Source organism: Siphateles boraxobius, unplaced genomic scaffold (assembly GCF_051911475.1).
Source record: "Siphateles boraxobius isolate OS27281-9 unplaced genomic scaffold, OSU_SipBor_1 30, whole genome shotgun sequence".
Classification (NCBI taxonomy): domain Eukaryota; kingdom Metazoa; phylum Chordata; class Actinopteri; order Cypriniformes; family Leuciscidae; genus Siphateles; species Siphateles boraxobius.
Window position 1 is genome coordinate 2,480,537 of NW_027508920.1, and position 23,464 is coordinate 2,504,000.

The 23,464-nt window shown below is 39.2% G+C and overlaps 1 protein-coding gene and 1 long non-coding RNA gene across 3 annotated transcripts in view; both read left to right on the forward strand.

Moving 5' to 3' along the window:
* cd151l (CD151 antigen, like) overlaps positions 1 to 7,613 on the forward strand; it is an 86,477-nt gene extending 78,864 nt beyond the window's left edge. For both annotated transcript variants that reach the window (XM_077248150.1, XM_077248151.1), the window contains one exon: positions 5,060 to 7,613. In XM_077248150.1, coding sequence (XP_077104265.1) covers positions 5,060 to 5,119 — 60 coding nt within the window. In that variant the 3' untranslated portion in view covers positions 5,120 to 7,613. The remainder of the gene's footprint in view (positions 1 to 5,059) is intronic.
* LOC143757198 (uncharacterized) overlaps positions 1 to 21,072 on the forward strand; it is a 208,437-nt gene extending 187,365 nt beyond the window's left edge. The window contains exon 3 of the long non-coding RNA XR_013210438.1: positions 20,971 to 21,072. This is a non-coding gene — a long non-coding RNA (uncharacterized LOC143757198). The remainder of the gene's footprint in view (positions 1 to 20,970) is intronic.
* Positions 21,073 to 23,464: the final 2,392 nt, after the last annotated feature.

Here is a 23,464-nt window from a genome sequence, read left to right on the forward strand (position 1 = left end):
TCCTTCATCCTCTAACACAACTTCAGTCATTGCAGACATCATACACATGAGGATGGGTTTGGGACTGGCGCACGCTGTAAAACAGTTTTCAGGGCTGTAAGGATAGTTAACCAATTTCCCCAACGGGAGGAGGTGACAGAAGTGACTTTTGCTTGATTCATTAGTGCGGACACTGCATGAGGGCATTTTACATTTACAGTCTGACCTAACACCATTACTGATGAATGGCCTGTGCTGTAGCATAACATTTAAGGCTGTGAGTCTACTTAACCAGTGTCCCCCAAAGGAAGGCTGAGACAGTCACTTTCCTTTTGTTCTATTAAACAAAAATAAGTCTTTCATCTTTGTTGTAAGTTACTGGGGAAATTAAGCACTCACAGCCCAAATGGTTAACACCTCAACAAGCTGCCCCACGAGTTTAATGACGAGGGGAGGGGCTCCTTCAGAGTAGCAAGCAGACTGAGTAGAAGCTGAGTAACATTGTTAACTTCTCTAAAGTTATTTTAGTTTTTCCTACACTCTTTTCTCCAATGTTCATGCTTACCACAGTAATAACAACTGCCCTCTCTTTTAGGACATTTACGTTTCTGTTGATTCTCTGTGTTGACCTTAAAGGATGCTGCTGCAATTTTTACTCTTGCCTTGACATCAGTGTCTCTTTCCCAAGTAGCTTACCTGTCCAAGTTGTTTTGCAGGGTTCTAGTGGACCATGTGAAGTCTAAGAAAGGCAATGCCTTTCTATGTTCTGACAAAAGACCATCAAACCATGTGCGAACTAGTGGACCATTATCATCTAGCACCTTCTCTGAAGTGTCAGCTGTCCCAGTGTATGCTGCAGCTGACTGACAAAATCTTTCAGTGTACTCACTCACAGTTACATCCTTCTTTTGTACACAACTAGTGATCTTTGACCAGTCAATGTTTGTTCCAACAATGTTCTTTAACACTCTCCGAATACCCTCTCTCAATTCATCTTTTCTGGCATGTTGAAAATCAGAATTGTTTACAGCAGACTCAAAACTGTGGAATTCAGATTCAGTTAGAATTTGTGACATCGGCTGTGTGACTTCTGTCAACGACATGTCGTAGAGACGCATTTTTCTGATCAATGCTCTTCTACATTCAGAAAAATGTGTGCGTGCTGAGGTCAAGCTCTGGGATAGTCTCTCTATATCTTTAGGTCCTAGCGCTTTGGCAACAGTTTGAATTTGTACAACAGAAGAGTTAGGAGGAACACTTTCAGTTCCCTCAATTCCCTGAGATCTTCTCCTAGCGCCACATACCTTAACTGAATCTACCGGCTCATCAGTTACTGATTGAATGGCTACATCTGTTTCAAAGAAAGCTTGTAAGTCAGGATAATTGTTATCAGGGTGACTAACTTCTTCCACATCAGTTTTTTCTGCATCTTTGTTGCGGTTTAATTTCTTAATTTCTTGCTCCTAGTACCTTTTTACACTCATCTACCAACCAAGTCTTGTCTGGATGAATCTCATATTTCTGCGTTAGTTCTTGTCTAACTTGCTCAGTGACGATTAGGTTCATTTATACTCCTAACACTGATTTGAATTCGTTATCTGACCACAAAAGAGTCGCAAGACCACCTTTTTCAGTTGTGGGGATCAGTCTAGCATTTTTTCTAAACATTTTGTGAGTTTCTTTATCACACAATCAAAAACACTAAAACTTCTTTGATCAACAGAGGGTACACTTGTTAACACAGATGAACTATTGTATCTTATATCTCACTTCCTTCGTGGCGCCTTGAGGCTGAGGCCTGCAGTTCGCACGAGGGTACCAGCTTGGGATCTGGCCATCGTCTTAGAAGGTCTCTCCCTAGCTTCTTTCGAGCCCATCGAGGAAGTTTCGGAAAAGTTTCTTACGCTAAAGACTATCCTTCTTCTCGATATCTCATCTCTAAAAAGAATTGGAGATATTCAAGCACTTTCGGTGGCTCCCTCGTGCCTGGAATTTGCTCCTGGTATGGTTAAGGCCTTTCTCTGTCCGAGACCAGGTTATGTTCCTAAGGTGCCAACTACTTTTGTTAGACCTATAGTTCTGCAGGCTGTCTGTCCTCCGCCTTTTCTGACGTCAGACCAGAAGAGACTTAATTTGCTGTGCCCCGTTAGGGCTTTAGATGCTTATGTCCACAGAGCTGCCCTGTGGAGGAGATCGGTACAACTGTTTGTCTGTTTTTGGGTCACCTAAGAAAGGGTGTCCGGCATCTAAGCAAAGGATGAGCAAGTGGGTGGTCGAGGCCATCTCGCTTGCTTACGGTTCGGCCCATCAGCCTTCACCTTTGGCTGTAAGGGCTCATTCCACCAGGAGTATGGCTGCCTCTACAGCTCTTCTTTCAGGAGCTTCTCTTCAGGACGTTTGTGATGCGGCAGGCTGGTCCTCACCGCACACTTTCGTTAGATTTTATTCCCTTGATCTTAGCTCCACTCCCGGGGCTCAGGTTCTCTCGTCAGTTTGTGTCTCCTAATGACACACGACGGGGATTTGGTCGTATGGGGATGTGGGTATTGCGTTCCCACTGCGATTACACGCAGCGGTAGTCCCTGAAGGGGAACGTCCCGGGTTACGTATGTAACCCTAGTTCCCCGAAGGGACGGACGCTGCGTGTCCTGCCATACTCCCGGCATCCCCTTGGGTCGCTTGCTTCAGTAACTTTAAGCTGGCGTATTGTGTGCTCAGGGTATATTTATAGCTTCCTGGTCAATGACGTCACTCGGTATGACGCTCCATCTCTCCATTGACGGATTTCATTCATGCTTCAGACGCGTTACGCTGGGGGGCGTTCCCACTGCGATTACACGCAGCGTCCGTCCCTTCGGGGAATTAGGGTTAAAATACGTAACCCGGGACGTTTCTGACCTTTGTCACAAAAAGTCGACTTACACACTTTTAATCATTGAAACTTTGTTTTTTAATGCTAAAAGTTCATAATCAAACATAATCTAGTATTTGTCAATAAAAAAATGATAAAATAATATTTTAAAAAGTAAAGTAAAAAGTCCTCTAAAAAGTGTGTATATATATATATATATATATATATATATATATATATATATATATATATATATATTATAATTACATCACATATTTTAGTAGTGATCATAAATTAGGTATTCAGAATTCAACCTGTGAAAACCGTTTTGAAATTGGACGTTGCATTACCATAGAAACAGTACTCTAAATTATTTTATTAGGCTCCTCCCCTTTTGGGCGTCATCTTTCATAATTTATGATCAAAACCTTTTCTAATCTTGACAAAACACATATTGTCAGAAAGGTCTGAGTCTCAAGGTTACATATTTAGTGACAGAAGTGATATTTGGATAGAAATTTATTAATTTGTTATGGCAGAATGCATACAATTAAATTCAATGGAATGGCTATTTTTGGTATTACGCCTAAACAAAATCTCATGGGAACTTACATTTTTGTGATATCAACTTTAAATTTGGAACACAACTTGGTTAGATATATGGCTTTCATTTTATAGTAATTTTATAGTAAAAAATATTTTGTAAAATATTCATTTTATATAAAAGAAAAAAAATATATATTTTATATATTGATTTATTGTAAATTTAAACTTCCTTAACTTTTTCATACTTTAATTTTTCGAAGTGCTTTCACTTCAGTAATAATCTGCTGAGTTTTTTTCTTTAAAACAAGCCCAAACTTAGGTCTATATTCCAAAGCATTCTTGAATTACAACCAGGGCTTGACATTAACTTTTTTGCTCACTAACCAATGTGGCTAGTGGTTTTCCAAAGTTACTAGCCACACAGCATTTTTACTAGCCACATTTTTGTTGTTGTGAAATTACCTGATTAAAGTTAACTATGGTGTGCTAAAATTTACTTGAACTAGATTTACAACCCTTTTAAATGTAAAACCACTGTACACATCCAAATCAAGACTACATAAATGTATAACAATACATGTCATTATCATTAGCTCTGATAAGGTTGTGTGTAAAGCTCCTTTTTTAAATAAAACCATGTATCAAGATAAAGACATAAAAAATAGCTTCTTATTGCATAATAAAAGTGGTGCATGGATGTAGAAGATTAATAAAAAATATAAGAAACTCAACTGAAAAAACCTTTAGCATTAGAAACACTGTCTGTTTAAATATCAGAATCAGACTTTTTTTCTCATTACTTTGAGCCCTGATGGGAAATTCTTTGTTACAAGTTGCAATGGAAAGTAGGTCAGTCTCGAAACCTCACAAAAAATGCATGCCATGGTTCGGACAAAGTTGCTTTTATTTTCATTAAAATTTGAGGGGAACGTTCCTCTCATCGTAAAGAACACATTTCAGTTTGTGTCATTTTTGTGCTCAGGCCCTAATAATGACTACTGGTAAGGTTGACAAGAAATGGATAGAAATATATGATGTAAATGCTCCATTCTTACACTAGCACACACACGCAAGGTCTCTCGCTCTCTCCCTCTCTGCCGTGCGCACACTACACTGTCTCGCATGACGGAGATGCCTTTTGAAAAGACTACAATTATTCAACCCGCCAAAGTAGCTAGTTGGAGTGACTGTGTTACCCGCCACGAGCAAAATCCACCCCCAAAATGGGGGTGACAGGTTTAAATGCAAAGTATTGAAAATCAAAATGTGTAAATAAAGCTCAGTAAAAATAATTCAGAACTTGCATTTTTACAAATGTATGTAGTGTGTCCCATCGGCTAATCAAAAGCCCCACACACACTTGCAGTCTTCACACCCGCTTGAAAACTGGCAAAATACAGGAAATACAACATGTAAGTAGACAAGCGGTCTAGTGCAAAGATTGCAAGAATGGGTATTGGGACAGTTCCATAAATGCATGGTCACATCCTGCCATGTCAATCAGGGGTGACAGGATCCTAATGAGGGAGTGACAGGTCATAAATGAAGGGCCATAAATCATCGATTTGACACATGGTATATAATGAGTAGTTCTGTCCATATTTTTTATTTTTTTGCCACGACAGTATGATATTATATGGAATTGTATTAATATCATGCTTTTCCTCTCATATGTTCTTTCAGATTTTCGGCATGTTTTTCACCTGCTGCCTGTACAGGAGTCTGAAAGCAGAGCCATACTGAAGAGACTCAACTACAGCATTAATCAATGAACATCATCCTCCATGCCATTTTTATTTCACAAATTTTAAAGGTGAAGTATGTAGTTTCTGCGACACTATAGTGGCACCTAATGGAAATGCACCTTTCGCGTGTCGTGCCTCTCCCAACTCAAACATCATAAATACAGGTAAACAGTAAGCTATTTTCAATAAAGGTTCAAATTAGAAATTCTTTTAGCTGTGTTGCTATGTGTCATAAGTAGGGGTTGAACGACTTCAGATTTTTTGAAGTCGACTGTTATGACATCAAAGTCGAGTCGACGTCGACTAGTCGATGACGTCATTCAAAAAAACACAAGAGATTTAACACAATTTGCAATTAATTAACAGAAAATTATACAGATGCTGACAGCTCATAATGGGGCCATTTACACCTGGTCACTTCATGCGTTTTTACTGATCTGATTTATCAAAACTATTCCATTTACACCTGGTCAAATAAAGATGTTTTCGCAAAACGGATATAAATCCGATCTTCAAACAACGCGCTATATGCAGATTTAACGGAGTTCACGTCACCGAAAGCAACAGTAATGAGCTGAATTTTATTGATTATCAGCTCATTTCAAAATCAAAGACCGCAATAAGAGAGACACCACTGGTAAGATCATTTTGTTTCTTTACTTTTAATGGAGATGATTGTGTGTTAAGCGTCTGCGACTTTCACTTTGATTGCGATAGTTTGCACGTTGACGAATAGATGCTCGAGCTGCTCATCTCTGCGGTGATGCGTGTTGCCTAGCTTCGTCATATAATGAATATAACATGAAATATAGCCTAGGCTAAGACACTCGCACACGTTTATTTTTAGCATTGTTGGGAGAAGTCCAATTTACATATGTGGTTTCTTTCAACAACCAGATGCAGTTTCGTCTGTTAAGCGGCCCAGACCTCCTCCTGAAGTGGTTTGAGCGATCGTATTTAAATCCATCTCGAATGCGTTTCGGAGGGCATTTACACCTGGTCTTTTCACGACCGGACAACTATCAGATCACAGAAACACATGAAGTGGCTAGGTCTAAATAGCCCGCTGTTTACATCATCATTCAGGATGAAAAGAAAAAAGTAAAGGAAAAAAAGCTATAAATTCACATCTGCGCGTTAGTGATGCCCAGATCCAAGTAGCCTAATACAAAATAATATTCCAATGAATTGCGGGTGAATTAGAGGTAGCCTACATCATTACTATGTTTAAATAAATATAAGAAAAAAATAATATTTTAATAAGGAGACTGAACTCTCATTTCCCGGTAAAACAATCAGCGTGCGTCATGCTTTTACTTTCGTTTTCAACAATATCTACTGTTAGGTTAGTAAAGTATTTACACACACTTGATGTACCAATGCTGCTTTCTTGCTGCAATGACCCCCTGGGCTCTTCGTCTGTTGTCGTCTGCCACATGTTAGTATCAAAATTAGCGCAATCATAGTGTCACATGATCAACGCGACTAGTCGACGTCAAGCTTAAAGCGTCACGGCATTGCATTAAGGTCGACTAGACGACTAATCGACCAGTCGGTTCTACCCCTAGTCATAAGTAAGCAATTAAGTAGACTGTTTGGAGCGAACGCAAGTGTCACGCTTATAATAAACCCATCCAACATAGCTGCAATAGGCACATTTTTTGACATGACGCACAACGACTGTTTGTGGCGGTCTACATTGGACACATGAAAGTAAACATAAACTGGTGCATTCGTGTTTTTGAACGGGTGCATGATAATCCTGTATGGCACTGAAGCGTCCATTGTTGTGTTTTATATCTCTGCACCCCGTTTGCTTTGACGTGTTCATGACCTGTTTAATCTTTGAACGTCTAAATGTAGCACATTTTTGATTGCACTTCTTTTTACATGTCATGCGCGAGTCATGGTCCCACACTGGCTAAACACTCTCTTGCTCGGCCTGCTACTATAGACAATCCACTCTAACAATAGGTTGAGCTGGAAAGATGGATCTTAGCAGACCACTCTCAGTGTTTTGATTGAATAGTTTGAGGCTCAATGTTTAAATTTTTGGGGGAGATAAACCCAAGAATGGCATACTAATAGTAGTCAATGAACCATAAACTGGATTAGGATAATGTATTTTAACATAACAAATCTTACATACTTCACCTTTAAACAGAATGGAAACAACTGAGGGATCTGCAGACCATCTCAGATTCAGATCATTAAATCAATTCCAACTACACACAGGCACAGACACATCCAGTAATAAATATGCAGTTTATGATTTTATGATCATTCACACATTTAATGTACTGCTGAGCTAGAAAGTTCATTTAAATCCTTTATCTAAATGGCTTTATTATTCTTATTGGTTCAAAGGATTTTAATAACTTAAAGTTTGGACTGTATTTTATATATGAAACATTATATGTACTTCTTTTTTTTTCTTTGTATGTGTGATCTCCCAGATCCTCAATCAAAATATTAAATCTCTGCCACAGAAACTTTTGTTCTTAGTTCCATTTAATGCTGCATTTAATGTTATTTATGCACAAATAATGGTACCAGGCACAGTTGCAAATATAAGTTTCAGAACACATGGAAGTATAAACAATAAAGGTCTTTGATTATAAAAAAGTGTACTATATATATATATATATATATATATATATATATATATACACTCACCTAAAGGATTATTAGGAACACCTGTTCAATGTCTCATTAATGCAAATATCTAATCAACCAATCACATGGCAGTTGCTTCAATGCATTTAGGGTTGTGGTCCTGGTCAAGACAATCTCCTGAACTCCAAACTGAATGTCAGAATGGGAAAGAAAGGTGATTTAAGCAATTTTGAGCGTGGCATGGTTGCTGGAGCCAGACGGGCTGGTCTGAGTATTTCCCTTTTCACACCATTCTTTGTAAACCCTAGAAATGGTTGTGCGTGAAAATCCCAGTACCTGAGCAGATTGAGAAATACTCAGACCGGCCGGTCTGGCACCAACAACCATGCCACGCTCAAAATTGCTTAAATCACCTTTCTTTCCCATTCTGACATTCAGTTTGGAGTTCAGGAGATTGTCTTGACCAGGACCACACCCCTAAAGTATTTCACAATCTGCTCAGTTACTGGGATTTTCACGCACAGCCATTTCTAGGGTTTACAAAGAATGGTGTAAAAAGGGAAAAACATCCAGTATGCGGCAGTCCTCTGGGCGAAAATGCCTTGTTGATGCTAGAGGTCAGAGGAGAATGGGCCGACTGATTCAAGCTGATAGAAGAGCAACTTCGACTGAAATAACCACTCGTTACAACCGAGGTATGCAGCAAAGCATTTGTGAAGCCACAACACGCACAACCTTGAGGCGGATGGGCTACAACAGCAGAAGACCCCACCGGGTACCACTCATCTCCACTACAAATAGGAAAAAGAGGCTACAATTTGCAAGAGCTCACCAAAATTGGACCGTTGAAGACTGGAAAAATGTTGCCTGGTCTGATGAGTCTCGATTTCTGTTTAGACATTCAGATGGTAGAGTCAGAATTTGGCGTAAACAGAATGAGAACATGGATCCATCATGCCTTGTTACCACTGTGCAGGCTGGTGGTGGTGTAATGGTGTGGGGGATGTTTTCTTGGCACACTTTAGGCCCCTTAGTGCCAATTGGGTATCGTTTAAATGCCACGGCCTACCTGAGCATTGTTTCTGACCATGTCCACCCCTTTATGGCCACCATGTACCCATCCTCTAATGCCTACTTCCAGCAGGATAATGCACCATGTCACAAAGCTCGAATCATTTCAAATTGGTTTCTTGAACATGACAATGAGTTCACTGTACTAAAATGGCCCCCACAGTCACCAGATCTCAACCCAATAGAGCATCTTTGGGATGTGGTGGAATGGGAGCTTCGTGCCCTGGATGTGCATCCCACAAATCTCCATCAACTGCAAGATGCTATCCTATCAATATGGGCCAACATTTCTAAAGAATGCTTTCAGCACCTTGTTGAATCAATGCCATGTAGAATTAAGGCAGTTCTGAAGGCGAAAGGGGGTCAAACACAGTATTAGTATGGTGTTCCCAATAATCCTTTAGGTGAGTGTATATATACACTCACCTAAAGGATTATTAGGAACACCTGTTCAATTTCTCATTAATGCAATTATCTAATCAACCAATCACATGGCAGTTGCTTCAATGCATTTAGCGGTGTGGTCCTGGTCAAGACAATCTCCTGAACTCCAAACTGAATGTCAGAATGGGAAAGAAAGGTGATTTAAGCAATTTTGAGCGTGGCATGGTTGTTGGTGCCAGACGGGCCGGTCTGAGTATTTCACAATCTGCTCAGTTACTGGGATTTTCACGCACAACCATTTCTAGGGTTTACAAAGAATGATGTGAAAAGGGAAATACTCAGACCGGCTTGCCTGAGTGCAGAATTTTTTTTTGCATCACTCTGGGTTTGCCACATTTTTTTCAAAATCCACAAAGAGGACGTCTTTTCTGGAGTCTGCAGGCTGTTCAAGGTTGCCCAGAAACACTCCTACTCAATGGAATTTCACATCACGGATAGTGAGCACTGTGGCAAACAACTATGATGGTCTCCTGCAGACATTTGATAACATCATTGCAGATACGACAATGGATGATGATACACTGGATTGTGCCAAAGGCTTTGTGAGGAAACTGGAGGATTTTGAGTTTGTGTTCATGTTGTACACATATGAACAAATCTTCTCTGAGACTGTTGTGGTCTTTGACATTGTTCAGCAGAGGGCGATGGATGTTCTCTACTGCAAGAAAAGAATTGAGTCTCTTCTTGCATTTGTCAAAGAGAAGAGGTCAGAGGGGGCTTTCCAAGCTGTTTATGCCAAAACAGCAGATCTCACATCAGACCCACGCGATGAGCCCATGAGAAAGCGCCGTCTGACCCAATTGCAGGACCCCCAAGAGCGCTACAGAAATCTGTACATGGCGATCCTTGATAACATCTAGAAGCAGATTCCTGGACGTTTTTCAAATCTGAAAAGTATGCTCTTCTTAGAATTAGTCAATCCAGGGAAATTTGATGACATGAGGCAAGTAATTCCAGAGGAAGCCTTCCAAAGTGTCCTGAAAAGTTATGGCCATCACTTTGATTCAGGTAGACTGAGGTCTGAACTTCAAGTCCTGTATTCAGATCAGGACTTGCAGGGTAACAGGGGAAAGCTGTGTGATTACTTGGTGTTCCTTAAAAACATGGAGTTGGACAGTGCAATGCCTCAGCTTTACAAACTGTTCTCATTAGTGGCAACAATTGGAGCTACATCTGCAGGTGTAGAAAGGAGCTTCTCCTGTTTAAAGCGGCTCAAGTCCTACACCCGTAACACAATGGGCCAAGGCCGTTTAAGCAGCCTAGCTCTGCTGGCCATTGAGAGGACACTGGTCAAGTCACTGGAAAAGACGCATACTTGGTACGACAGGGTCACAGAGCATTTTCTTGAAAAGGAACGCAGGGCAGAATTTACGTTTATATAAATGGACAATTCTATGATGTAGGCCGAAAATGAGCTTCCCCACTTTGAGAGACCAGCAGCCGCCACTGATATATATATATATATATATATATATATATATATATATATATACTTTTACAGTAAAGTACTTGCAGAAATGGTTACAGCTATAGTTTTACCATATAAAAATGTTAGAATACAAATCTATTGTTGGATGTTGGATGTCTATTAACATCTCTAGTATATGTAGTATATACTGTACAGACATGTCTAACAGATTTTTCACTAGATGGAGAGAAAAATGAAATAAATTGGTATGTCATTTGCTATTTGTTAAAAAATAGGTATTTATAAATTGGCTGAAACTTTGCTCAAACTGAATCTCAGCATAAATACAAACAGTAAATCAAGAGAAAAAAAGCTAAATTGAGCTTGCTTTAACCAACACAAATCCTTTAAAGGATTGGTTGAAAAAGTACCTTTATCTCATTATTCACTTACCCTTATGTTACTGTATCCCAGAGATTTTAGAAAGAAATCAGAGATCTGTAGATGCATACCATGCAAATGAAACGCTGCAATCATTTGAGTACAAAATGCAGAAAGGCTGTATTAAAGTAATATATGCTCCACCTGATCAATTAATGTCTTATGTAGCAAAACCATAGGTTTGTGTAAGAAACAAATCCATAAAACTTTCACTAAAAATGATCTTCCTGCCAATGTATAGCGTAGCTGTGTGACTCAAATATGTTGGCTTGTTCACGTGAGAAGAAGAAAGCGAGAATTAGCATCACGTGAACGGAGTCGTCTCAAACAGTATTAGAGCCCAGATCTTAAGCTCTAATTTAAAGTTAAGAATGTTTATTTAACTGTTTCTTACATACATCTTAATGCTGGAACTCATTTACTTGCATGGTGTGCATCCTACAGAGCTTGAACTTCCAAATTAAAAATCTGCATTTCTATTTTGATGAAGAAAGTCATATAAACCTTGTACAGCATCAGGGTAAATAAATAATGAGAATTTTGAAACTATACGGTACTATATTTTTAAGCAGCATGTTAAGTTTTAAGAGAAAAAATACTATGTCACAGAGAAAAGTGTAAATTGCAAAGTCCAATGAGAGGAACTAGTGTGTGAATAAGGCTTAAGAAGAGAGAAAAAAACAGCCAACATGTCACACCAACTTTGGATTGATCTGGCAAGAAGTCTGATGAGGTTGGTCAATGAATGACACACCTGCAGAGATCTGGCGAGAAGACTGATGAAAACTGCCCAGGTCTGAGAGGAAAACATTTAAAAAAAAATGTTAATGACTACATGTACACCACAATGGATGATCAGAACACCAAAGTCGGTGTTCAAAGTAAACTTGTTGACCTGGTCAACCACCAACGTTCAAGCAAAATTTTCACTAAATTAATGTTTGAGTATTTACATAGACCACTAGGATTTACAGTACAACATTTATCATCTATTTGTGTTACCATCCCAAAAATCAGACCATAAAGTGCTGCAATGAATACATTTTATTATTTTTCCTTTAAAGTGTAAATTGCAGGTTAAATTTTTCACGAAGATAATGCAATGTGCTTATTAAACATAAAGATAAGAACCGCCCACCATTGTTTTTTATGTTTTTTATACCAAAATGCCGAATATAATGGCTCGTTTCCACTGAGCAGTACGGTACAGTATGGTTCGGGTCGGGTCAGTAAACCATGATCCAGCTAGCGTTTCCACCGCCAACAGTACCCTACTTGATAGGCGTGGTGTTTGCCGGAAAGAAGCAATCAACGTCATTTTCGCGCGAAGAAGAAAGCGACAAAGTACACACCAATGGATGGCATACAGCAGATCTTGTCCTTGCTTCACGTCATGTTTGTCACAAGAAGACAAGCGCCGACATTAGGCATTTCTCAATACCAAGTATGTAAAGTTCTCAGCAGAAGGACTCCCGAGGACGCGAGTCCGGTAATTCTCCAAATGGAACATCGCGTTCTTGAAAGTGTCACTCAGCTCGCTCTGCATGTACATTTTAGGCAACAATAAAACAAAATATGTTATAAAACACCACTCTGCCTCTTTTCGTTTTCATTTGAATAAATTTTAAACATTATAGGCACACAAATGTGGTTCAGGCAATGTATAGACCTGATTATATACATGTTTAACGTTAGCCTATTTATAACAAAACGAAATATAAAACACAACCCTGCATCTTTTCGTTTAAATTAAAAAAATATATTAAACATATTCCAGGCAATATGTGCATTTGTACAAATGTTGCAATAAACAACATTACAGTGATAATCTTGTAATAAAAAATGACAAAACTCAACCCTATCTCTTTTTGTTAAATTTCAGTTCTATCAATAATAGCCATTATAAAAGTATAAGTAAAAGGTAACGTTACAAGAAGCTATACAATAAGAAATAAAGCAGACAATTCAGTCAAATATACAAATTCAGCGCTAGTCTAAAGTTAAATTTACAACGGAAAAGTTATAGCCTAAATATATGAAAATTCACTTAGCCCTCAGCCAAAACGATTGGCCAGGGAACGAATTATCGATTCACGAGACCAAAGATCACCCGTTAGAAATACACAAGACGAATTACCAATACAGAGTCAGCGGCAAACGTCAGAACGACTAGCCGAAGGAAAGGCTGTTCCAGGTGGGGAACATGAGCGCCGAGCGCCCGGTGATCGCCTGGAATGCATCAAATTATCGTAAATCATTATAAATAAACCGCAGATTTGAGCTTTAAACAACTACATTCTCGCCTCAAAAACTCTTAAAACTACATTTCGTGAAAGAATAACCGTAGTATTATCTTCTAACTGTATATTAAAAAATGTCGCTTCTTATGTTGCCATTCCTCTTGTAGCACGCGCAAGTGATGATACTCTGTCAACCAATCAGCGTTTTGCAGTGAGTCTAGCTCCACCCTTTAGTACCGCACCACTGTGCTAGGTACCCCAACGGAAGGGTACCCAAAAAGTGGTACGGTACGGTTCGGCTTTTTGGTACCATTCACAACTTTTGACAGTGGAAACGCAAATAATTGCGTACCGTACCGAACTGTACCGTACCGTACCGCTCAGTGGAAACGAGCCATAATATGAAAAGTTGGTACGTTTTACAGTGGTTTTAAGCATGCCCCCTCCCTTCCACTAGGCTGGGCGTGACGTCATAACAGGGACTCCAAGCCTAGAGTTATCGTTAGTCTAACGGCAAGTAACAAAAATGGTGAACTATTGTGTTTGTGCGGGATGTACAAATACTTCTAATACGGGAGAGAGGCTCCACAAGTTTCCTAAGGACAAACGGGTGATCCGTGCCTGGGTGAAGTTTGTGGCTACCAAGCGAGCTGATTTTACTGGTGCCTCTGTGACAAAGTCAGCTCTCATATGCGGCGAACACTTTACTGCCGACGACTATGACCCTGGAGACATGCGCCGGTTCAGTATGGGGTTTAAACGTCGAGTTCGACTTCTCGTAAGGCACGTCAGATTTGCCGGTCGCGGGTCGAGCTGCTCCACTAAACTCCAAAACGCGTTCACCTCACGACAGCACATACTCTCCACTGCTGATTCGATTGGGTGGCATAGCCCACACAAACACCTGTCAAACACCGCGATAGTGACATCGATCTATTTTTTTCTTTCTGACAATGAGCATTGTTAATTAGTTGCGTTTTAGCACAGGCAATATCGCGTTCTGTCAACAGATGCCAGCAAAAGCGCCATTGTGCCTGTGCAGTGCGTGCATCTCTACAGCTCTGATTAGGACCACTAACACCATGTAAGTAAATAATGTCTTCAGTTGTTGTCCCTTCTTGCTATTCTACATGACGGCAAGATTTTGACAAGACTTTAGCTTGTTTCCTAATGTTATCCAAGCTAGCACCAGGCTAACCTAGGCTAGCTCTAGATACTCACCAGGAAACCTGGCCAACCCTCCACTAATTTTGCTCACACCTAGCATTAATAACTCTTTGAGGGCCATGATTTCTGACAATTTCCTCCCCTCTCTCACGCCTGACTGGTTCAAAATTGTAGGGCTGTGGTCCATCAAGAATTTGATGGTTTCCCACCTCTTCAGTCTCCAAGTCGTTCTCCATAGTCAAACCGCAAACAGTAGGAATCTAGCAGAGTACGGGCTACTCCCTGTTATGACGTCATCACCCAGTTACGGTAAAAAACATGCTACCTTTGAAGAAACCCCAATAAATGTTATTTTAACTCATTTTAAGACAGAATTTTTTAAATATATATATATATATATTGAGCACTTTAATTAACACATTAATTGATTGTGGTGGTTAACCTGCAATTTACACTTTAACAGGTGTTGTGAATATTCTTAATTGTAGGAGACTTAGAAGCGAAAGACCAGGAGACTTGGTAGTATCTTCAGCAGGATTCTTTATTGAGAACACGAGCTGTCGGTAGCTGCAGTCATCAAGTCTAACTCAATAGCTAAAACACAGTGTTTTATCCTTCCAAAGGGGGAGGGATTTACATAAAAGGGGGAGGCAATCTGAACAAAGCATGTAAATGTGAAGTACAGGAATCAGCACTTTACCGGAAATTCCACAGCCCTGATCTCGTCAGCATAACAGTGTAACTCAGAGGTTTGAGATGCTAATCCAATCAGCCTGATTGTATCACCCATACCTTCACATTATCATAGAGACAAAGACACCGCTGCATCTTGAGCTTATTGGCCAGGAAGTGCATACAGACAAAAGCTAATGTCAGACACCTGAATTGCTTGACTTAATCTTCTTTGAATCTCATATATGCCTCAAAATGGAGTCATTAGAACAAAGGGTGAGAGTCTCAGTAATCTGACTCGTTTAACTTATAATAGAAAGAACAGGACTGGCAATGAATCTCTTGCTGATACTCTGATATGAGACTGATCTCATGAAATGGCGTATGTATGACACGCCAATTCGTATTTCCATTTTTGGCGTGCTATCAACACGCATAATCGCTTTTCAGCATGTTTATCAACGCCTTTGACTTAACGTTATATTACTGTATTATGTATATATAGATATATGACCTACCCCAGCCCCGTCCCTAAACCTACCCGTCACTGGGGTTAATACCATTAATGAGTGTTCTCCTACCATCCTAGGAAAAAAAATATCGCTCCACAGATGTAGATATAGATTTTGCTTCGTTTCGCTCGGACATTTAACGGCGTACACATACATGCGGAATCACTCGGACATTTAATGGCGTAGACATACACGCAAAAGATTTCGGCGTGGACATACACGCGGATAGCTCAAAATGCGTATAGATAACACGCCACTTGACTTGAAAGTGGCGTGTATGTTTACGCAAAGTCATGATGTCATGTTGCTGATATCTAAATTCAGTCTACTAAACTTTCTCAGTTTCTATACTATTGTATTGGAACCTAAATTAAAACATTTAATACATTTGTAACACTACACAGGGATTCACATTAAATTTAGCCCGGGACAGTGGACTCAAAATACTCTGTACAATGACCTTGTTAGGGCCCAAGCGTTGAAAAGGCGAAGGCCCTATTGTTTTCCTTAGGAAAATTAGTAAAATTATTTTTTTACTACCTTTTTGGCACTTTTGGGGCCCTTAACGTGCTCGAAAACTCTTGAAACTTTGCACACGGGTCAGAACCCGCGGCCATCAGAGCCGGGCTGAAGCTAGTACCCGGGCATGGCAGGGGGGCTCGACAGCGCAAAACTTGGTCCATAAATCAAACACGCTTGAATGTAATAATATGAAACTCGGAGTACTTTTAAGTACTCCTCCTAGAGAATTGATCGGGATGCCACGGAACTCAGTCAGCATGAAGTCAAGACATTGAGGATGAAAAATTTCCAGGGATTTTTGATATCTCGAACGGTTTGGCCGTGGCAAGGAAACAAAATGATGGCGAGAAACGTGAAACAGAAAGTGTGTTATAACTTCAGCATACATTAACTGATCTTGATGAAACTTCAGCAGCAGCCGGATAACTTTCTAATTTACAGTCATTAGCTCGGACCAACAGAAAGTCAGATATTTTGGTTTGAATGTGGTAATTTCTCTCTGAGCCTACATCTGTGTCTGTGTCTGTATCTGTGCCTGTGTGTGTGTGTGTGTGTGTGTGTGTGTGTGTGTGTGTGTGTGTGTGTGTGTGTGTGTGTGTGTGTGTGTGTGTGTGTGTGTGTGTGTGTGTGTGTGTGTGTGTGTAGGGGGAGGGGAGCTCAATTAACCATTTCACTGCTGTGTGGTTTGGCCTGCATTAAAAAAATAAAATAAATGTCTTAAGCCTTGTATTTTTTAAATAAGTTTTTTTTTATATAAAGGCATATAACCAGTTTAATTGTAGTGCATTGACAATAGTTTTATATAATTAGTTTATTAATTAAATTAACTTGGTCCATAAATTTGGTCCATAAATCAAACACACTTGCATGTAATAATATGAAACTCGGTACACATATAGATCTCATCGGGCCAAACTACTTTAAGCCAGCCCAACAGGAAGTCGGCTATTTTAGTCTGAATGTGGATGTTTTGCAAAACCAGCCTCTACATTTTTACTCACTCCTCTTAAGTGGTTTATTTTATTCCCACCAAACTTTTTCTACATGATGAAAATACATTAAAGATGCTAAATTGTTAACGGATATTGAATATCTCAAACGGTTTTGCTATGGCGAGGGATTATGTCAAAAAAAGAATCAGGAAATGTCTCATATCTTCTAAAAATGTAATTATACACCATTTATTTTTATATAAAATATAAATATATTACGTATGTGACTGAGGATGTTGTGTTTTATTGCGAGTGTACAGAAATCTAAGTAAACAGTTTGCAGTCTTAATGATGTCCTGTATGAAAAAAATGATGGAGTATGTTTCCACTGTTCACACACACACACAAACACACACACACACACACACACACACACACACAGTTCGATCGCGCGCCTCTCTCTCTCACACACGCACACACACACACAGTTCGATCGCGCCCGCAACTCTCTCTCTTATGAGGTGTGATTAGTGCATTCACTTTGCAAACTAAGCAATCATCGTGTCGATCGTCACGTACCTTGCCGTGACCAATGACGTGTGATAACGTACGCGTGGATAAACGCCTGGATAACGTACGCGTGGATAAACGCCTGGATAACGTACGCGTGGATAAACGCCTGGATTAATACTTAGGCTAATTTCTATTATCTTTATACCAGGGCTCGACATTAAGCCTTTTCATGTGCTTGTCCTTCGGACAAGTAAATCTGTCATTCAATTGTCCGTGTAAAAAAGTTGATTTGTCTGGATTTTTGTTTTGTTCTGTTTTATGTGTGTGATGAAAAAAATTCTTCAGAATAAATTAACACAGTGTTCAATCTGCTTTGATATTTAAATCGGCATATTGTAATATCTGCATCTTTAAAGGGCATCCTTTTCCTCAATCTTATTAAATGTATGCTTCATCTTTCATTTTAAATTCCTAAATTTGATCAATAAATTCAATTATTTAGAATAATAAGACATATCTGTTACCTTAGAGCTGATCAAATCATTTACACTGAGAAATTGCAATTGCATAAAATAATGTTATGAAATTGATTTAAACATACAAATAAGAAACGTTGGAAAGAATGATACTTATAAACATAACTAAACAGCCAGTAGGTGGTGGCAGGCGACCGTCTTAATGAGTGAGTCATTGATTCGTTCATTCAAACGATTCGTTCAAATGGCTGATTCATTCAAGAATGAGACAGATGTTTATGAATGGGTCATTGAATCTTTGACTCAACCGATTTGTTCAAAATGCTGAATCATTCAGTAATGAAAACAGGTTGAGTGTTCCTGTGAGATGCGCCATGGTTCTGTTGTGATTTTTGTTTGGAACTATTTTCGCTGCTGAAAGTGCAACGGAACAAAAACAACTCTTTTATGTACAACTCTTCACAATTTAAGGCTTTTTTTTTTTTTTTTTGCCATGAAGGTCTGTGGATTATATAGATATGCCAAATTATGTGCGAATTTCAGGAACAGGATGACTTCATAAAGATTTGGCTTTACTGAGAACAATAACTGACAAACACTAAAATGAAATATAACCCTGTTAACGCTTATTGCAAGGATTCAAAAGAAACAATTTTGATTATGCATTACCATGGAGTTATTAGCAAAATACAAGGTGACTTATTACCGCGCCACCTTGTGGCTGTTAACCAAATTCAGTACACTTGATTTGACACAACACATGACTGTACTGGCTCTTATAATGGTAAAACATTCAGATTACACATCATTATGTTACAAAATGACTAACTGCTGGCCGCAAAATAAAAAAATAAGAAGTGGGGAAAAATGTAAAAGAAAATCAAATACGACTTGGTTCAATGATTCAGGGGAACAATCATTTTGTTTCTATCTCTTGTTGTTCAAGGTTATTAACATACAAATACTTGAGAGACAGTGCAAAATCATACACAAATATTGTACACTTACACTACACTTACTGTAGGCCTACTTTACACTAACGGTTACTTGATGTAAGATGAGAGAAATATACATTTTGTATACAGTAAACTATCACATTGCACTCCCTTCATGATTGTCATATTTATTTGCAGAGATTTTTAGGGACTGTATTTTACCATATAAAAAAGGCTGTTTCCAAACCCTGTTCCTGGAGGCACACCACACACAACACATTTTCCAACTTTCCATCATAATCACATCTCTATGAACTCATCAGCTCTTCAGTGGAGCCTAAGACATAAAGCAGTCCGAGGAGGGAGACTTCATCAACAACGTGCAGTGCTGTTGTGTTCAGGGTTAGGAAACACTGGACTGTGTCTAAGTGAGGTTCAGAAAGAGTTTGGTGACAAGACCAAGAAAATGTTTCTTATTTTTAGAAGAGGTGAAAAATTATACATTCACAGTACATTCAAACACAGTGTTGTACATTTCCCTGCATATATCCCAGACTATATGCTTGTTGGGCTGGTGCAGAACAGGAGTCTTGAGGTCACCCCAGCACCACACACTGCACATGTCTCTTCTGTATAAAGCCCCTGTTAATGACCTGATCTGAATCAGATGCTTTTGATTGAAGAGACAATGCAGAATAAACAGAACAGACAGAGAAACCCATAAAACATTATCCGTACATTAACCATCTCCTTATAGTGAACGCACCTAGAGAGAAATGCACATCATGGATTACAGATAGTCTATTTATTTTAGTTTTGAATTGTTTCGTTTAAAGACATTTCAAGTTTGCTATATAGGCTATTTCTCATCATTTCGTTTCATTTATGACGTGATGATGTGCTTCAGTTCACTAGTGACCGCGCTCGCGACTCCATGCTTATGGCTATTGTCTGCTATATTTGCTTCTTATTTATTAAATCCAGGCAATTGGTTGATGAAAAATGTATTAAAATTAAGATACAATTTATACAAAACGAAATTCACTTTAAAGAAATGCTTTCTACAAAACTTAATGAAGTGGTCAAAATCATCTCTGTCGACCCACGTCTCTCGATATATTGGCTACTTATCATAATCACACATGAAAAAAATAACATTATAACAAATATGAAACTAAATGCGCTTATTTAATGACTACAACACATATAGTAGGCTTACAGACTCTTTATTTGTAGAAATGGCTGCACATTCATTTAATTCTGAAGTTTGCACACACACGTTGAAAGGCATTCGTTTGTAAATCATATCTGCAAAATTTATCAAGTACACGAATAATTGTGAATGCATTTATTAATCATTATGATACTAAAATCATAATAAAGTAGGCTACACTGTATACAAAAAAATCAGATGAGCCCAGAATATGAACTCAACGCGTTTAATTACACGTTATTAAGCATTTTTCTCCCATAGAAAATCATTACAAGAACGCTTGTAGCGGACAAATCAACTTTTTTACACGGACAAGTGAATGGCAGATTTACTTGTCCGAAGGACAAGCACATGAAAAGGCTTAATGTCCAGCCCTGGTATAAAGATAATAGAAATTAGCCTAAGTATTAATCCAGGCGTTTATCCACGCGTACGTTATCCAGGCGTTTATCCACGCAGACGTTATCCAGGCGTTTATCCACGCGTACGTTATCACACGTCATTGGTCACGGCAAGGTACGTGACGATCAACACGATGATTGCTTAGTTTGCAAAGTAAATGCACTAATCACACCTCATAAGCGATCGCCAAAAAGTGCACAAATCACATCTCATACTCTCTCACACACGCACACACACAGAGAGGTGCGCTGGCACGATCAAACTGTGTGTGTGTGTGAGAGAGAGAGAGAGAGAGAGAGAGAGAGAGAGAGAGGGCGCGATCGAACTGTGTGTGTGTGTGTGTGTGTGTGAGAGAGTTAGAGAGAGAGAGAGAGGCGCACAAATCATTTTATATGGAACTCAATTATTTATAATTCAGATGAGAATAAAGTTAGTGTTAATTGCTCCATTGCTGTTCGATTGCTGTTCCTGATCCTGATCGATTGCTCCTGTCTGCCTAGCTGCCTGCTGTGTTTTGTTTGCTTCGAGGCTGTAAGCTCCGTCTAAGCCTCGTATTAGCTTTGTATTTCTTTCTGTTTTGAACCATCATTTACTACAATTTCTAGTTGTTTATACTACTAAATACAGCTTAGACAACATCTCAGATTAACCTAACATCGCTAGCTTCCGTTATTGTTAGAACAACACGCTAGTAACTCGCTAGCCTGTTAACGCGCCACCCGTGCACTCAGTTATTTATTGATTTTTCTCTCGCGCGCCCGCGCCTCTGAGTTCATAAAAAGCCCAGGTGAATAAGAATCAATCAACAAACACGGTGAGTGATGTCTTGTCCTGTTATTGTCACCTGCACTTCATGTTACATGTTTAGCATAGCCTTCCCCTGTCGGCAATACAGGGTTTATATGTGATAAATGCAAGGAAACAGTCAGGCTGACGGAGAAGATTTCAGAATTAGAAACACGCATCCAAACTTTAATTGAGGATAGTAAGTGTGCTAGAGCTTTAGATACTATTTTGGATGCGCCTAGTATAGTGAACTCTCTACATGATTCGGTTCCGGCTGAATTATTGCCTGTGCAGCCAGGCAGATGGGTGACAGTGAGGGATCGCTCGAGTCGCGGATCAAAAAACCACTCTTCAGTTCCGATTACCACAACAAATCGATTTGCCCCACTCAGTGAAACACCCACTGAGAATTCTGTTGATTGTGCCCTGGTAATTGGCGATTCTATTACACGGAACGTGAAAATAGGGACACCAGCCAACATAGTCACATGTTTGCCGGGAGCCAGAGCGCCTGACATCAAAGCAAATTTAAAAGTGCTGGCTAATGCTAATCGTAAATTCTCTAAGATTGTTATTCACGTCGGCACTAAAGATGTTCGACTCCGCCAGTCGGAGATCACCAAAATTAATATTAAAGAGGTGTTTGAACTCGCAAGTACGATGTCAGGCACTGTAATTTGCTCTGGCCCCCTTCCTGTTCGAAGGAGTGATGAGATAGTTAGCAGATTGTCATCACTCAATGGCTGGCTGTCTAAGTGGTGTCCGCAAAATAATATAGAATTCATAGACAATTGGAAAAGTTTTTGGGGCAAACCTGACCTGTTGAAAAGAGATGGTATTCATCCCTCCTGGGATGGTGCTGCTCTTCTCTCTAGTAATTTGGCTCATAGTCTTAGAGACAAAACATGACAATCTGGGGCTCAGGTCAGGAAGCAGACAAAGTGGCTAAACCGACCGTCTGCTAGCGGCCTCGCGTCACCAAGGTCAGATAAATCCCATCACATAGAGGCTCTTTCACCTAGATATCATCATATAGAGGCTGTGTCTGTTCCCCGAATTTGGAAATCCAAAAAACCTCCAAACCGATCTAAGGTTAAAAATGTAATTGATATTCAACCAATAAAAAATAGATATAATACAGATGAGCAAACGATAAAGCTTGGGTTGCTGAATATTCGATCCCTTACTTCAAAAGCACTCATAGTTAATGATATGATTTCAGATTATAACCTAGATGTGCTGTGTATGACAGAAACCTGGCTAAAACCAGACGATTACATTACTTTAAATGAGTCCACCCCTCATGATTACTGTTATAAACATGAACCTCGCCTGAAAGGCAAAGGGGGAGGTGTTGCTGTAATTTATAGTAATATTTTCAAAACCACTAAAAAATCTAGTTTAAAACATATTTCTTTTGAAGTGTTGGTGCTTAATGTAAAAATATATAATGTAAACGATAAATCAAGTTTGAGAATTCTGCTGGCAACTGTATACAGGCCACCAGGGCACCATAAAGATTTTATCAAAGAATTTGCTAACTTTCTATCAGAATTAGTATTGACTGCAGATAAAGTCCTAATTGTTGGTGATTTTAATATACATGTAGATAATGGAAAAGATGCAATGGGATTGGCATTTAAAGACATTCTTAACTCTATTGGAGTTAGACAACACGTGTCAGGACCTACTCATTGTCGTAATCATACTCTAGATCTAATATTATCACATGGAATCAATGTTGATGCTGTTGAAATTCTGCAGCAGAGCGACGACATCTCAGATCATTATCTAGTCTCATGTAAATTACATTTAGCCAAGGCTGCAAAGCCAACTCCGTGTTACAAGTATGTTAGACCTATCACTTCTGCCACTAAAGATTGCTTTATCAATAATCTTCCTAATCAGTTTCATCGTCTCAGCATCCCAGATAGCTTAGAAGAACTTGATATTGCAACAGAAACTTTTAACTCTCTCCTTTCCAGCACTTTAG